Genomic DNA, 17602 nt, shown 5'->3' on the forward strand with positions numbered 1-17602 from the left:
CACATAAATCTGCATAAATATTGAAAGTGGGTGAATGGATTAAGAAGTGGCCATTAATGCTTTGTAAAATAGATTGTTTGTTGAATTCACTTTATGTTCGTGTCACTTACTTGGACTACTTTATTTTCTGCTGTGTTGTTAAGTGGTTGCCTAAAATTTTGCCCAGTGGATAGTATGTATCCACATACTATACTATAGGCTAAGGTGTAGCTAGGTCGTTGTTATGATGTTGGGATGTTACATGTATGGCACATATTCTGTGGTGTTACTAAGTAGATGTTAGGGTGTCATCGAAGTGTTCCTGTTACTAAGGTGTTAAATTGTTGCTTGGTGTTGTCATATTTTCTACAGTGTTAGAGTTTGGGAGGCTGTTAGGGTTTTTTTAACAGATTTTGTATGGTGTTACTATGTAGATGTTGGGAATGTTGGGATGTGGGTGTTTAGAGTGATTGTTTGGTGTCCCTATGTGGTATTAAGGTGCGGTTGGGGTGTTTTCAATGGTTTGGCGTGTTGTTAGGGTTTTGATAATGACAGGCCATAATGCAAATTCAAAGGAAAGATGCAGACTGGCAAGAGGGTAGGAGAGGACAGAGAGGGAGGTAGTGAAGTGTAGGCGGTTAGTTTAACGAGGGAGGAGAGAATAAATAAGTAAGATTGGAGGGGCAATACACTACCAGCGAGTCTGAATCATAACCTCATGTGAAATTCCAATTAAATCAAACCAGTTGTTCAGGTAATAAGAGGCGGGTCATTTCTTCACAGGGAGGAATGATGTATCATTACATTCCAAAGGTAGCTCTGGGTTGCAACAGAGCTGCGCTTGCCTTCATTTCTGTCTCAAGAGAAACTTGGATCGTCAAACCTTTCTCTAGAATATCGAGTAATAAGCATAGACAGGTGAGTACATTTGCTTATATTTACTATGTCTAACATACTTATACATACATAAGCTGTGCCCTTTTCATGTAATGTTGACAAATAACTCCATTATTGAAGTAAAATCTTGATTTCGTAAGGCACTTTCAATATAAGTATTTAAAGGTACAATTTATGCTATATATTGAATAACAGGTATTTTAACATCTAGACATATACTAGAAAACAACTCAACTATATTACTCATGTTTAATGTTATTTGTTGTTGCTATATCATGATTTCCTCCCTCTTACTGTCAGTGTCAATATGTCCAGCAGCGGAGGTTTGAAACCACTTCGTAAACTGAAAGGCCTGAAGTTCCGTTGGAGCCGTCAAGCCTCAAACAGTGAGATTCCCACAGAGCCCAGTATGACAGCTCCACACCCAGACACCCAGCAGCCGCCTGATCCAATGGACAGCCAGGAAAGCGGGATGTGTATGACTCACAATGAACCTCTGGACCTTTACTGCAAGACCGACCGGGTTTATGCATGCTCGCTCTGCCTTGCTTCAGCCCACAGGTCGCATAATGTTGTCCCACTGAAAAAAGAATGTGACGCAAAGAAAATCGAGCTGAGAAAGTCAAAGGCTAAGATTCAGCAGATGATCCATGAGAGACGGCTCAAGATCCCAGAGATGAAACACTCAGCAGAGCGCGGCAAAGATGCTGGTAACAAGGAGATAGCAAGTAGCATTCAGGTCTTCACTGCTCTCAATAAGTCTGTGGAGCACGGCCTGGGTGAGCTCATTGAGAAAATCAAAGAGAAGCAGAAAACTTCGGAAGAACTGGCTAAAAGTTCTGTTACAGAACTTGAGCAGGAAATCTCTGAGTTGACTACAACAAGTGCTGAGTTGCAGCAAATATTAGGTTCTGAAGATCACCTCCAACTTCATAAGAGCTTCCAGTCCCTGAATATTACTCTACCCACAAAGAACTGGACAGAGGTCAACATCGACTCATCATACGATGGCATGGTGAAGAGTGCTGTGGCTGAACTGGAGCAGACGTTCATCAAAGACATAGAGAGAGGAAGGGCTGAGGCAGAAGCAAAGTGGGCCCAGAAGTATGCAGTGGATGTGACTCTGGATCCTGATACAGCAAATCCCTGGCTTATTTTGTCCGAGGATTGGAAGGAGGTAACAGTGTGTGTTGGCGACGAATGTCAGGAGACCGCTGACAGCCCAGAGAGATTTGACCCTTCCCTCAGTGTCATGGGAAGTCAGCCTTTCTCTTCAGGGAGATTTTACTACGAGGTTCTGGTTGAAGGAAAGACTGAGTGGGATTTAGGTGTGGCCAAAGAATCCGTCCAGAGAACAGGAGTGATTAGACTGGAGCCTGGCAATGGCTTCTGGACATTATGTTTAAGGAATGCAGAGTACTTTGCTCATGCCGGTCCTGCTGTCCGTCTCAATGTAGAAGGTCAGTGTGGGAGAGTGGGTGTGTATGTGGATTATGATGAGGGTTCAGTCTCCTTTTTCCGTGTAGATACCACAGCTGTTCTCTACTCCTTCACTGGCCTCTCCTTCACTGACAGACTCCTCCCATACTTCAGCCCAGGCCTGCCTGACGATGGTAACAACCTCGCCCCTATGGTCATTGCTCCTGTCCAGCATACTGATTAGTCTGACTGGGAAGACCACAGAATGAATGGTGATGAACAGTACAGATTCAACATGGTTTTATGTTGTGGTTAGTTTAGTTGTTACATCATTGTTATTTTAGAGTATCTTTTTAATCTGATCTAATCACTTTTCTATAAACAATTGTGCCAAATTATCACAAATGAAGGAATTAAGGTTATAAGAAATGAGAGGGAAAAAAAATCACTTTATGTTGAAATGACAAATAAAAAATATTGCAAAATTGTTACGTTTGCCATCATTGTATGTGAAAAAACATGAAATCCAGCATGAAAGAATGTGACACAAATTGGATGTCAAGCACCAAAAATGAAGGTAAAAGATGGAGAGAAAAAAATGCTTATTTATACCCTAACTCTTACTTTTCTAAATTTTTCATCCCATATTCTGTGATTGTGTAAAACCCTTCAACTCTTGACCTCTGTGCTTTAAATTGCTTAAAAATACTCGCAATACTAGAATTATAATTGACACTTGGTGGACCTGGCAGATTATTCATCTCCACATTATGTAATGTTCAAATGCTGTGTCACCTAATTAACATAAGCAACAGAAAGCCTAAAGCCATAACAGCTCCTGTCAAATAATTTTGGGGAGAAAACTCAAACTCTTCTAGTCAGCTTTGTCAGTCAGAATCAGCAGCTCTGCAGTCTGATCCACTAATCATAAATCATATTACAGCGACAGTTAATGCAAACTTAAAGCTGTTAAAGTTTAAGTGTTAAAGCTGCTTTTACACACATTGGTAGTGCAATAAATCATTGATGGCATATTGTTTTCCCTTTATTTATCGGCTAAATTAAATCAAATTATGAGTCGAAATAATGCTTTACCAGACTTAATTAGTGTTTAGTGTTTAAATCCATCTGAAAATATGAATGAAAATGGTATCTGCAGATGACAAAACTGTATTCCTGTTTTTGTAATTTGGGATTTCAGCAAATAATAAACATCTAATTTGCTAATTTCTCTCACTGCACCTTTATTTGAGGAAGCAAATTCAGAGCCCTATGTGAAAAACAAGTCTCTCACACAGCAGATGTTGACAGACCATCCAAGCAGAAGCAGAGTGAGAACATTTTGACAACCTGGCTCTCATAACTAATTAATTAATTTTTTCTCTGGCCTGGGAACCCAAAGTGTTCCCAGGCCAGATGATGTACAATCCCTCCAGCATATTCAGTTCTTTTTTGGACTGATGTATTTAATCTCTTAATTGTGATTCTTTGCTTGTTGACTTCATTCCTCTTAATGGCTTTAGTTCTGAAATGTTTTGTAACTTTTATTTTAATAACCTGTTTTTAGGAAATATTTACATCCGTGCAGATTATGTCCTCGAAATACAAAGAGATAATCTGCAACAAATTCATCTGGATAAAGATCTATTTCGCCTCTTCCAGCAGGTCTTGCAAAAGACAAATATCTTGTCTCATGTGTTCTTGATTAAAATAGTTTCACACGCTGACACATTAAAAAAAAACAATGGAGAAAACTCTGGTCAGCCTGACAAACGGTCAAATTCAATCTGACAAAAAGCACACATGCTGCAACGTTGTGATGTGCTTCGCTTCTCTTTGACTCTCCTTTACAGCAACCTGTCAAAATGATAAGACACTGGAGAGCTTCATTGGAATCCTGTGCTGTGTAATTGAAAAGCATTGCCCTGGTAGGCACAGCCACATTGAGAGAGAGTGTGTGTGGACAGGAAGAGAAACAATTTATGCAGCCATGAGCATTTGCCTACTTTTTGTTATGTAAAAACAGAGATTGGCATGAAACAGCTGAAACCATTGCATGAAGGATCACTTCACAGATCAAATCATCAAGTAATATGCTGTTTTTCAAGCTGATCAAGCTATGTGTGCCACTGTGGGCTGATTATGTGTACGGATCAGTCACACAGTTTGATATCTGTATGTGGATCAAATAAGAAATCCAGAATTAGGAGGAGTTATGGTTGGGGGAGGAATGAGGGAGGCAGATATATCCTGGTGATTAAAACAACTCTTGAAAGACTCGCTGAACAGGCTCCTCGTCTCTTCAATGGAATTAGACTTTTAGAGCTCGCAGGGCCTGGTTCATACATGTGTGCCTCTGCTGTTTAATATTTAAACAACCCAAATGTTTAAAAAAAACGTTTAGAGGAAGTGTAGAGGAGTACGTAGGTAAGTAGGGAGGAAGACTCAAATGTAAGGAGAAGAAGAGGGGAAGAGAGATAAATCAATATAGTGTGAGAGACGAAAGAAAACACAAGTGAAGAAGGTGAGAGAGAGAGAGAGCTCCAATCCAGTACAATCAAATCCCTTTTCCTGTGTTTAGGCATAACATATAATATTGTATATAATATTATTATATATATAGAATAGCAATTTCCCTCGGGATAATGAACTTTCATCTTATCTTATCGTATATATGACTGTATTAAGGGTGTTTCATAGTAAAAAAATGTTTTATTCAAATACTTCTCAACCTTTGGTGCTTGTTTCTCACTGGTCTTTCAGTTTAATAGTGTGGGTGGGTCTTTTGTTTAGCACTGACCTGGAACTGGAAGGAGTCGCTGTTGGCCCCTGTGCCGTGATGGCGGTACCAGACGGTGCCATCGTTGATATCTTGCTGAGTGAAGGAGCTGGTGGGCGTGAAGCCGTGGTCATTGGCCAAAATGGGGCGCCAGCCTTCTGCCGGGCCATCAGCTGGCATGGACACCAGCACCACCTCACCTGGAAAGAGAGAAGTCAATTAGGAGATGTCGGAGGAGGAAAATAAGGAGGAAACAGGAGGAAAATGAGCCTGCAGCCTACATTTAAAAAAAATGGAACTCACAGGTAGGTTAACAAATAGTTAAGGAGATTTTGTACCATATTTGAGGTTTGCATCAGAGGAGAGGATGGTGTAGATGATGTCATCTGCCCCGACACCCTTGTGGTCAATCTGGAGGTGTTTCTTACTCAGGCGCACCATGCCACCCTCCCTCACCCAGGTCATCGGGACGGACAGCATGTGAGGGGAGTCGGCAGCCTATCCAAATCAAAAACACACAACATCAAGATCTGAGCATGATCACAATTGTTTCTTTTCTGCTAAATGTATACATGTAGGAGCTTTATGTAGGGTGGATGCAGATACAACATCCTTAGGGTGAAGGAACAATTTAAATTATTCTCTTTTTGTCTTGGTTAATTCAACCCCCGTCTCATTGTGCCTGTGCAAGATTGGAAAAGAAAACAATCTTTGAAAATGGGAAACAAGACTTTTGCAAATCCTTAGGCACCTATTCAGATTGGTTGGTGGTGTGAGATATCTGCCTCTGGAAAAAGCATCAATATATGCTTATTGCTGGTGTTCCTTCAATAGATTTTTAAAATAAGAATAGCCCACTGTGTCCTGCTTCTTTTCAATCTGACCTCTCTGTAAGGTAAAGCTATGCTAACATCATCTAAACAAACTGGAAAAATAAAATGCATCAATTCACCCAGCAAGACACAAACTCGGAAAGCAAATGTTAAAGATTTGACAAAGTAGATCATCAAAGTTAGTTATTAGGAATACTTGTATACTTTTCAAAGCTAAGCAAGTAAACTTATGGTGTGGGCGCTGATACATAGGGAGAAATAATGGAGCATCTGTTGTTTGTTGATCTGAGCTTTATTTCATGTTGTCTCGACCTGTGAAGCTTATTTCCCCCCCCACATCTGTTAAATCTTGTGTTTGCAACTCTCAGGAGGCTGACGATAGGAAAAACAACAACTAAATTGCTTAACAGGGACAATAGAAAACTCTGTCTGCGTCTGCTCGGTCCAAAAAACGGACAGCATGAATAAGGAATCACGTATAAGCACATTTCTGCCACACAAGACTGACCCTCAGAAGAGAGGTCCATTGTTTTGCTCGCTTACAATCCAACAAACAAAAGAGTTAATGTGGTGGATCAGCTACAGCAGGGCAGGTGATGATTCAGCGTCTTTGCTCAAGGAAATTTCAGCAGGTCGGAAACTTTCTTTGTTTTGAGTCTGAGCCCTGCTGTGTCCCTTATTTATTCACTGCCCCACCTGCTGACTGCAGATATGACACATTTTGTAAGCCTGTGAGACTCCAAGCAGCAGCTCCCCATTGTACCTGCTGATAACATTGAGGATACAAAGCTGTGGTCAAAAATTGTTGTTCACATTCACAGACATTGCCCGTCTGGTGATGACTATAAGAAAAAAAATGTTTCAGTCAGTGGATTGATTGATACTTACAATAAATCAACAATACAAGCTGATATTAGATAGTTTTTCGCTCCAGCACATTCCTGGGCGGGGTGGGGGGTTGGGGGAATATTGTCCATAAAATACTCAACAGAGGTAGGGATGGTTGGCCAAAAATCAATTTACAAAGGAAAAAACAAGTTTTCATAAAACCTTCACACAGCCTCTCACGGCAAGTTCTTCATAAAGTTCATAAAGTATGCAGTTGAAGACGCACAAGCAGAAACACACAAACCAAGACAGCCAACCTCTCAGAGTAAGAGCTGATCCCAATGTGGGGATAAACACATAAAAGTGCAGCATGTGGTAAAATGTCACAGGAATTGGAAAAGAGTGTGTGTGTGTGCACAGCCTATCTCTGGCTTTTTTGTTTCTTTTCTTTTGCCTGTGTGGCTGATCTGAATCACACTATTTCAGTTTAGTAGCAGGCAAACAATCACAGTGGAGCTTCAGATTGCCCAGGAAGAGGAAACACATAAGTCAGCATGGCAGGCCTTTAAATCAGAGGACCACATCATCCAGGAGATTATCAAGTGCTGCTGTTGACCACCAAGGTCCCTGAAGGACACGCAGACCCACCAACTTTGGTTTAGGTCTGTTTCCTTTTTTTCTTTTCAATACCCTTTAAATCTCACCTGCACACTCATGCATGTGTCTACTGTGCAATTGTATCTATCATTTATATTCTAAAGTGGAGGTATGGTATTATCTTCTTCAGCCATTCCATTTAAAGTCACAGTCCATCTTCCAAATCGTCCACATCAAATCAGCTGCAGTAAATCCAAGTCATTCTTATCTTCTGAAACTATCCAATGTTTGTTTATGTCCTTTACGTATATTTTGCACACCTCTATTTTTTGGGATGTCCACGAACATGTGTCAGCGCCTACCTCTTTTCCATTACAGTGAGATTTCCTTCCAAGAAGCTATAGTGATGGTGGCTCAAGCTACTGCCCTCAATCCAGCCTCCCTTGGTGTAGGTGCCCTAACCCAGTGTTTTTCAACCTGTGCCGTGAGAGATCCTCAGGTGTGCCGTGGGAAAGTATCCAACTTCACTTGATTAGTGCACGAGCTGATGAGGTGATCCGGCCCGCGAGACAGACCAGAAGATCGCTAATCTCGAAGCACGGACTCAACAGAAGTGTTGCGTTCAATCGCAGCGCAAATTTCAACAAAACTTTGCGGGGTGTGCCTCAGGATTTTTTGCATGTAAAAAAGGTGCCTTGGCTCAAAAAGGTTGAAAAACACTGCCCCAATCAACCAGTAGGAGTCACTAGTTTCTGTGTGCCTTGTGACAAACCCAGAGGTGCCACAACCAGCATGCAGACCCAGGACACTTTGATGCTTTATCCAGGCACAAACCTATATTTTACTGTACAGAAGAGTAGATGTATCATTTATTTATTTAATTTTATAGTTGATAAGTCAAACTCTTCAGTTATGTTTCCACCAATATTTGTTTTTACAATTATTTGAGAAAAAAAGGAAAGGAAACAGGGACATTAAAGGGCCTGTGAGCCAGCCAAGCTTTGCTGGGCTACAAATATAGTTGGGGCTGAACTTAAGGATTTTTGGCTGTAGTCCACAAAACAGAAATGACTTTGCTTAGATGGAGTGAAGTGTCATCTATAAAACATAGACTTTGTGTTGGCCAGCGTGCTCATGCTGGCGTAATGACAATGACATTGTCCTCTCTGATACCTCCATAAATTCCCCTGGGAGGTGCTGGAGTTTGAATAAGACAAGATGATGGACTTGTCACACAGCAAGAGAAAGTCACAGACTGCAGATAAAATCTTTATCAGCAACACATTCTAATTTATTCTAAATGAAACACACTGGCATCACGTCTGAGATGACGCAGCCTGTGTCTAAAGTTAACAGCGGGCTATCGTCTGCAGTCCGTCGGCTTTAATGGCAACAAATCAGAGATAAACTAAAATGTAATCACAGACTCCATTTGGAATACAGAAGATCCTTCAACAATAATAATGGCACTTCAACAACAATGAAGCCGGTGCTCAGTTGGAGAGCAGCTAACTCTCAAACTGCATCAGCTCAACTCAAAGCACTGAGCCAGAATCTTTTAGCTTGACAACAAAGCTAAACTATTAGCCGTCCGATGCACGACAGCTGATCACAAAAAATATCTGCTTCCTTCAATTTCTGCCAGGAAACATTAGAGTCCCAGGGTCTTAGAGGCTCAAAGAGTTCTCCCCACAACAGTAATTGAAAGTCAAGGGTCCTGCTTCTGATTCAGCTCAGCCAGAGCTCCGCCTCAGTCAAGAGAAAGGCCATCCATCAGCCGGTCATTACGGGACTGATTAGGCTCCTATTTTACAGCTCAATAATCCAACTTTCAGGAAGCCTATTATTGTCACTGCTGGCACAGCCTGGCATCCACAGACACGGCTGCTGTTCGGAGGCTGGACTCAGTAATACATCGAGAGCCCGTGAGAGAGGCACACTCTCAGAACTAACCACTGATTGGTGATTGTGTTTCATGAGTCAAGGGAAGTCATTTATTGCTCAGGCTATTTTTCTAAGATCAGAAAGTCTTTAAAGAGCGATTACTCAAGGAACATTTAGGGTTCATTCTGTTTTTCAAGGTCAATGCAGGTTAAATCACAAGATTTTTTGTGATTTTTGCTTTCAAAATCACTGATTTTGCCGCAGTAATTACCTGAACTTTGAAGCAAATAGTGTTTTTTTCCCATTAATCACAACTTTAACACTTTTTAATAATATTCACAAGGTTTAAATAGTTCTATGTTACAAACAACCACAACCTATTTGAATAGAATAATCTTTATCTTCTTGTGTCACTAGGCATTACTATTTCTGTCACTGGTGACACACACAGATCTGTACTGTACACTAACCCTAAAACAGGGCAAACTGGACGGAATTAAAAGTATTCCATCATTTGCACTCTATATTTATCATTTTGTGAGAGGAAAAGGAATTGCAGGCACAGATTGCTTGCACTTATTATAAGGACAGGGAGCATTTACGGAAATAGACATACATAATAGACTTACTCTGTAACTTGGAATAGATCAGCGTCAATTCATGATCATTTCAGTCTGATAACGAATAAATGAAGCTATACAGGCTCAAACTGAAAATTGTGTGACTAGTTTCAAGGTCAGGTCAGATTAATTAACTGATAGTGTTTGGTTGTTGTAAAAATGTTATGCTGGCAAGCAAGTGTAAACTAGATTACAAAATAAAACACAAATAAACACAAATGGTTTCTAAAATGAATTGACATACAGATTACTAGTAGTAAGTTAATATATATTGTCACTTTATTTATTTTGTATAGATTTATTTACTGTTAATTTATTTACATATACTGTATGTAGATTATGACCACATCTCCTTCCCTCTTGTGTCTCTCTTACTTTGTAGTGAAAATAAAAGGCAATGAGGACAACCTGTGACTCATCCAAAAGTCTTCAGCATAAATCAACGCCATTGTCTCAGCTTTCCGTCACGCTGTCCATCTTCCCCTGACTAATTCACAACAGAGTGCAGCATCAGGCTATTTTACTAGTGTATGAGTGTGTGTGTGTGTGTGTGTAGGGGTGATATTGATTTACACATAGGGAAAAAAAGAGTCACCCTGAAGCACACAGACAATCTGCAGAATGCTGCCCAGCAAAAGTTAAACCGAGGGAAAATGATTAAAAACTTTTGTGCAGTCATGACAAAAGGGAGAGAGATTTAGCAGCACTGGAAGTTACTTATTCTACTTCTCTACTTTTTACCCTGTTTTCTCACAGTTTGGAATAGCCTTTTCTAAATGCACTGATAGTGTGGGCTGAGGCGTTACTGTGTGCAACCTGAGTGACGTGGGATGATCAGAGGCATCTCTTAGTAGCATCCAATCGTGCATATTCAGCTCTTTAATCTCTGACCTCAGCTTGTTGGCAATATTCTTAAGGGGAGACGTGGGAGAGGCAGCCCTATCGCAACCTTGCTGACCGTGTCAGGCCCACCAGTCTGGGTAGGAACAAGCTGTTTTCCAGCTCAGTCATTATCAGGGAGAGGATGGAAGTTTAATTGAGTCACTAGGGGGTGAGTTTCATAAATGATAAAAGAGATAAGATTAAAAAACCTTACAGACATATTTGATATATTTCATCATTTTCCAAAACATCTCCAGGCTGGGAAAACACATTTTCAAATTCCTGGATTTTTCCAAGCTTTTTTACAGCCACAGAAAGCTTGTGTGCTGGTTAACAGTATGAAAGAAAGTATATTTATGTGCATGTTATCTGCTGTTTTTTGTGTATGTAAAGGGGCAAGGATAGACAGACAGAGGCCACTGCTGACACACACACACACACACACACACACACACACACACACACACACACACACACACACACACACACGTCCCAAGAGACCCTGTGTCTGTGCTGCTTATCTGTCTAGACATCTCCAATAATGTGGGCAGGTCCTACCTTGTCTCATTTTGTGTATGTGTGTGTGTATGTCTGTCCTTCTCTTGCCCAGTCATGGTGGCCTGTGCTTGTTACCAGACAACTGCTCTCATCCTTGTCGTAAACGCTGAGCAGCAGTGATGACAGAGGCAGCCGTTTTAAAAGCCCAGCCTGTTTTGCTTGTAACAGTGCTGCGGCTTACAGGGATTAGTGTCTGCCTCCAGCACAGGCTCATTTTAAACACAAACAGAGTCAATAACACACGTTGTGTGGACATGTCATGTTCAATCAATGGAATGAACATTTAAGTTGGGGCAATTGAGAGCAGTCTAAAGGAATCAAGCCGATGTCCATGAAATGTATAGTTGCGTACTGCAACAAGAGTCACACTGTAATTTCACAATGTAGCAAGCGAAAATCAATCACAGTATTTGATTTAGGTCATATGTAAACGTAGTACATTTAAAATCAAATTTCACCAATCTGACACTAAGTGGACTACATGCTCTTACCGTGACTTACTCAAATATTACATCTACCAGAGTATATTTCCCTTTAGGGCTTTAAATGTATGGAATATTTTCCTTTAAACACAAGCAGCATATTGAAAGATATTGAAACTGAAGCATGCTCATTTGTTCACCACAGTTTAGACAGAAGTGGATCCTCTTGTGGTGAGGAGGGGGTATGATTGGTTTCAGATGATAGAAACAGGTTTTTAGTTATTGAACCTGACATGTCACATAAGCACATGTTTTTAATAGAACATATAGATATATTGTAGAAATATATGTGTTTTATATACTGATTCTCACCTGTTTTTAATAAACAAAATAAAACTGAAAAAACTAACCATTAATCCTGTTTCCAGTAATTGGTTGCCGATGTGGTCCACTTCACAGAAGCTACCATAAATCTTAAAAGCAGTGCAAAGCTCAAACTGAAATTAGATGACGTGATGATGTGCACATATTAACACTGGGTGAGTTATCTTGTGAGTGTTTTCATCTGACCAATAGGTGGTGACATTACTGAAATAACACACTTTGAGAATTGTGCCCAATTCCTAAAAAGAGATGTGCTTTCTGAGTATGTTCAATGTTAAACATGTTTTTTGTTTCTTTTTTAATAATTTACTAAATGTTTCACTAGAAAATACTTTTCAAAAGTGCTGCTCCTTCAAAGCATTTAAAAAACAATAATTTTCAATGTACAAACTACTTAATTAACAGAAACCTGTTGCAGTTTTAATTGAAGTCGCACTGATGCCGAATGTATGAATGTAGACTCCAGCCGTTCACTATGGGATAAATTTAAGCATCAAGTGGGTGATTTCTAATGTATCAATACAGATTTAAAACATTCCATCTCCCCAGTGATCCATCCTACCTTCTGACTGATGTGGACCTGGAGCAGAACATTCCGGTAGCTGTGGCCGTCGTTCACCTGTAGCACCATCACATCCTCCTCCTCCTCTGAGCCATTGTGGACATACTGGATTTGTTCCTGTGACAGCTCCTCTAGCTTGAAGCGGCTAAGCGGCCTGTCCCCATGGAGACGGGTCAGCCGGCCGTGGCGGGGCGCCTCTAGGACCATGACCAGGACATCGGCTGGATTGTCGGAGTCGTCAACCTGCAGGACCGACTTGGTAATGGTTGCCATGGTGCCGCGGGCCTCAACCAGTAAAGGAGAGATAGTCACGATCCTTGGGGGCTGTGGAAAATAAAATAAATTGAAGAAATAGGAGTGAGGAGAGCTCACTGAAATATATGGAGAACTTATTATGTTCCATCACTGGGAGCCGGAGCTGTTGTCACTGACAGATGAGCGTGTTTACCTTAAACTACAATTCAAAAAGTGTCTTGTTGAGAAGGAAATGTGGCAGCTTTTAGTGTTACATGAAAAGAAATCATTTATACGTTTTTAGTGAAAACCAAAAAACATGTATGCTTTACTTTGAGATTTTGTGATGTTAACAGTTCAACACTACAGGAACAGAAAAGCACAAAATATGTAGCAGGGCATTAATAAAAATGCAAACCAAAGCTGGACAAATTGCATGTCCAGGAAGTGTAAAAAACAAAATGCCCTTTTCCAACTTTATGGCACAATGTAGGTTTCTAGGGTAGGACACATTTCATCACTTCCTATGCTTTTAAGCTGACAGCGAGAGGACAAAGCAAAATTAAAAAAAGTATCACATGATAAAATTTTCTTTGCGGCCATGGTTTCCAGTCCCTGCGGGAGGTGAAGATAAAGAGGAGGCGCGTTCAGGCAGCCTTCATGAAGCTCTGCTCAGCCACGGCCGAGGTCTCATCTTCCTCCCTCTAACAAAGTCATTTTTGGATATTGTGGCTCATATGACTTTGTAGAGCAAATCTATAAATAGTATGACTTTATATGAGTGTCGGTCTTTGACATTGATTTCTGTGACACTCTGAAAATATAGCATATGCATTTCAGATGTTTAGTTTACAATATGAAAATTATGTACACCAAGAGAAAAATCTGTGAGCACTCGAGCTGGAGCCGGGCTGCACGTCAGCCGGCAAAGAGCGGCTCGCGAGCCACTCCTGCTCGATAGATACTGAGGGCACAAGTGCAGTAGTGTGAGGTGTCTTTACAGAAGAAGTGAAGTGATCTGAACAACTGATAAAGCATTGCTGGTATATGAGCCCAGATTCCCTGAGTCACAGCATCACAACCTGCACTAAAATAGCCTCTAATAAAAGGCAAAATTTCCTTTCCATTTAATTTAGAACTTTCAAAGCTACTGGCAGTTTGTTTAAGACTGAGATGTTTGGTAACTGCAGCACTGTAGTTTATTTAAATCTCACACATGCAAGATTTGCTCGCAGCGTGGCCTGTTAGTGATTGGTGGAGAACTTAAACATGCATGGGTTTGTCTGCACAGAGGCGCCACCCTGCCGAGGCCTTAAATCTGTAAAGGATGTCAGGCACGGAGCTGTGATGGAGGGTGACTGATGCAGGGCTTTGGTCCAATCCGCTGGCTGGGATCCAGCACTCTACTGGCACCAGAGGGATGACTCCTGGAAATTCTATTCTTCTATTCTACGCTGAATAAATCTCATCAAGTAATTGTTATCTTTTAAGTTCTTAAAGTTCTCAAAACAAGTACCAAATATGCCATTGGAGTGACTCATTTTGAGAATCTTGTAGAATTGTGTTGCTGTTATTTTTCTTGATTCTAGTACAGTAGTCTTCTGTCTTACACTGCGTCAGACTTGTCCAAAAAATTCCTGAAGTGAGAGGTATTTTTTTTCAAAATAATTTTTCAACTGCAACTGAAACATTCATTTGTAAAAAGCACAGCACTGCCAGTAATAAGAAAGCATAGAAAGTCACTGGTATTTATTTGAAAAATAACACTTTAAATTAAAAAACAAAAAATACCAAGCCTCAGGCTGTGTATGGACTCACAGAGGGAGATTGTTCTGCACAGCCTCTTTGCCTTTGGGTTCAGATTTTTACATGTCAGGGGAATTATCAGCAAGAGACAGATCCACTGATGGTTCTTCTTTTGCATAAGAAGAAGTACAACAGACTCATTCATTCATGAGATATGGCACTTTCTGTTCAAATTTGGCAGTAAATAAGATTTAAACTTTTTGTCTTAAATTTTGTGACAATTGAGCAAAAATGATTCACTTTATAAAGTTATTGCAGTGATTTCTTTGGCAGTTTCATAGGAGGAAAAGGAAAGGTTTTGGAAGCCCTGGTTTGGGCTGACAGTGGGTGAGTGCTTCACATTGAGTGGAATCCTGCTAAGACATGCTATCTCACTGGAGACAACCAACTGAAGACAACCAATGTAATCTACCCCCTCCGAGGGAGACAAAAACAAACACAGGCACACACAGGTACGAGGGTTAACCTTTATGTTTTAACCTTAAAGGGTGACGCAGAGGTAAGGTTCAATTTTAGGGGGAGCTGTCGGGATCAGTGGGGCCCTCGGGGCTCTGCAGAACTTGAAGAAGATGGGAAACAAAATCTCTCTGTCGCTTCAGGGGTTTTTTGTTTGCCTTAAGCTTTTTTGTTGTTCTGTGCAAGGCAGAGACGAAGAGCTTCCCGTGTTAATTTCAGCCCAGATTTTCATCCTCTGATTTGAACACTTGTGAACGTGTTCCATCATAACAAATGATACTGTGCTCCTGTTAACTGGTAACCACAGACATGCTCAAAAATGATGAAGAAATCATCCACTGTGTTTCAATCAATCACTCAATCTGTACATGGATTTTGTTTTCCTGTTTAATAGAAACAGACAGCAGGTATTGGACATGTTGGTATAAATTCATAGCAAAGGATATGGAACTACCCCCACAACAAAGATGTCTGAGTAACACCAAAATGTCACCACAGAATAAAACAGGAATAAAGTTTGAGAAATTAATTGATTGCAACTTTAAAATGTAAGCTAATAATATGCATTGGTTGAGTGTGTGTATGTGGCTACAAGGAAGGGACCACCTGAAAAGAAAAGCCATCAGGGAGTTTGTACTCAAACAACTCAACAAAAACTGACTGTCAGAAAAAGGAGATTATCTGCTGCTCAGATTTTTCATTCCTCGGGCTCCTACTGGCTGCTGAAGAGAGACTTCGAACAACAACCCCACCCCCACCTCTTTGACTTATACAGGGAAGGCCACACAGGATATTTCCCATGCCACCCAACATGAGATCCGTGCTGATCTAGTATGTCCTTCAGTATTCAGGACTCAGTAACAGACTGCAGATGGTTCACAGGGACGCATCCAGACATGCAGGGTAAAGACGCACGGCAGTCTTTTCTAAATACTTGACATGAGAGCTTGATGGTGCTAAAGGGTTAGTTGAATGTCTACGGGCTCTTGTAACACAGCTTTTCAGCCTTCATAGCTCAACACAGGAACACAGGAACAGGAACAGCTTTTGCTCAGTTGTGGGTGGAGAGATGGACCTTAGGCTGCTGGCATTCATGAAGACAGGATGGTCTAGTCCAGTTTTAAAGGGTCCAAGGCCCCATTTACAACATGTATTATAATGGATGTCACTGTCAACATTCCTAGGGCAGGTACCTTTCATTGCATTGCCTGCGTTTTGCAACTCCTGATTCAGTAAGTTTATTTGAAAAGAGTGTTTTTAACTTGTGGGTGGATTTTATCTTACAAATATAATGCCCAAGCTGTACGGATTGCATTCCCAGCTGGCTGCTGGTGACAGATCTGATCGAAATGCAAGCCAGAAAACACGCTCATGCTGTGATAAAAATTTACACCATCCGAGCAGGAGCGAACAGAAAACGTCGACCGCAGACGTAGTTCCTGACTCATCAAGGTAAGTCGTTCGTGCATAAATCGAACCATTCTTTGCTCCTCTCCTAATAACCTTTTAAGGAAACGCAGCTAATCGAGTTCTGGTGTAATTGAACGGCCTCCAAACAAAGCAGGGCACCCGAATAACCGCACTCAATCACCATCTGCAAGCAGCACCCTGAAAGCCCTGAACCTGCAAGACTAATTTACTGAGGGCAGCAGAAATTTAAGAAAGCAGTCACGTAACATTATAAAAAGGGCTCTGTCACTGCAGAGGCGCTTAAATGCTAAACAAGTGTTGTGTTGTTGGCTACACACAATCAAACATATGGCGCCCACAAATAGCAGAAATGATTATTATTGGACCATAATTGTTTTGTTTTTTTCTTCTAGTTAATTTGTACACCCTGGTCCACCAAACATGGCCTGGGTGAGCTCATGTTCTGTTGTTGCAGTAGGGAATATTTTTTAACCATCAAACAGAGTATGCTGTGTACACTTATGTATTGTTATGCAGTTTTTCATTTCTGTCTCCGTCACTGTTTACACAAATCCTTCCCACACCTACACCCTTCACTGTAACTCAACTGTTACACCATCTCATCACCAACTCTTACAGAGACACCCTTAACCCCTCAACTCCTCATTACTCTATATATCTGCAGTCAACTCTAAACCAATCCTAGCCATCCATGTAGATTTGTGACTTTACAATAATGTTCTGTACTGTCAATTGCTGATCGCTCATCTGAACTGTGTTAAAAAGCCCCTGGGTGGATCGACTGTATTTGTGATGGGAATGAATGGTTTATCTCTGATGCATCTGGCTAGTCCTGTATGAGTCAGTCTCATAGCTAACTACACAAGGCATCTGATAAGTGAACATCAACTATTTTGTTGAAAGCACATGCTGAATTTTCAGAAAATGTAACTAATTTATAAATGAAATTGACACTTGACACCCCATCATTGAATTCTAACTCCTTTTCATCTCTGAAAGTGTTAAGTGGAAGGTTCTTTCACAAGTTGTCT

The 17602-nt window shown here is 40.8% G+C and overlaps 2 protein-coding genes across 2 annotated transcripts in view; one reads left to right on the forward strand and one right to left on the reverse strand.

The window, feature by feature from the left end:
* Positions 1 to 17602, reverse strand: part of fras1 (Fraser extracellular matrix complex subunit 1) — an 87228-nt gene that overhangs the window by 43104 nt on the left and 26522 nt on the right. The window contains exons 13-15 of the mRNA XM_076151110.1: positions 12645 to 12968; positions 5413 to 5572; positions 5096 to 5274 (exon numbers count right to left, since the gene is read on the reverse strand). Of these exons, the coding sequence (XP_076007225.1) occupies positions 5096 to 5274; positions 5413 to 5572; positions 12645 to 12968 (663 nt within the window). The remainder of the gene's footprint in view (positions 1 to 5095; positions 5275 to 5412; positions 5573 to 12644; positions 12969 to 17602) is intronic.
* LOC143001407 (E3 ubiquitin-protein ligase TRIM21-like) lies at positions 802 to 2743 on the forward strand. Its single transcript, XM_076151013.1, has 2 exons — positions 802 to 897; positions 1177 to 2743. Exon 2 carries the CDS (start codon positions 1184 to 1186, stop codon positions 2537 to 2539), a length of 1356 nt encoding a protein of 451 aa, XP_076007128.1. The 5' UTR covers positions 802 to 897; positions 1177 to 1183; the 3' UTR covers positions 2540 to 2743.

The sequence above is a fragment of the Genypterus blacodes genome, unplaced genomic scaffold (genome assembly GCF_046128005.1).
Source record: "Genypterus blacodes isolate CSIRO-AG114 ecotype Tasmania unplaced genomic scaffold, CSIRO-AGI_Gbla_v1 ptg000053l_1, whole genome shotgun sequence".
Taxonomy (NCBI): domain Eukaryota; kingdom Metazoa; phylum Chordata; class Actinopteri; order Ophidiiformes; family Ophidiidae; genus Genypterus; species Genypterus blacodes.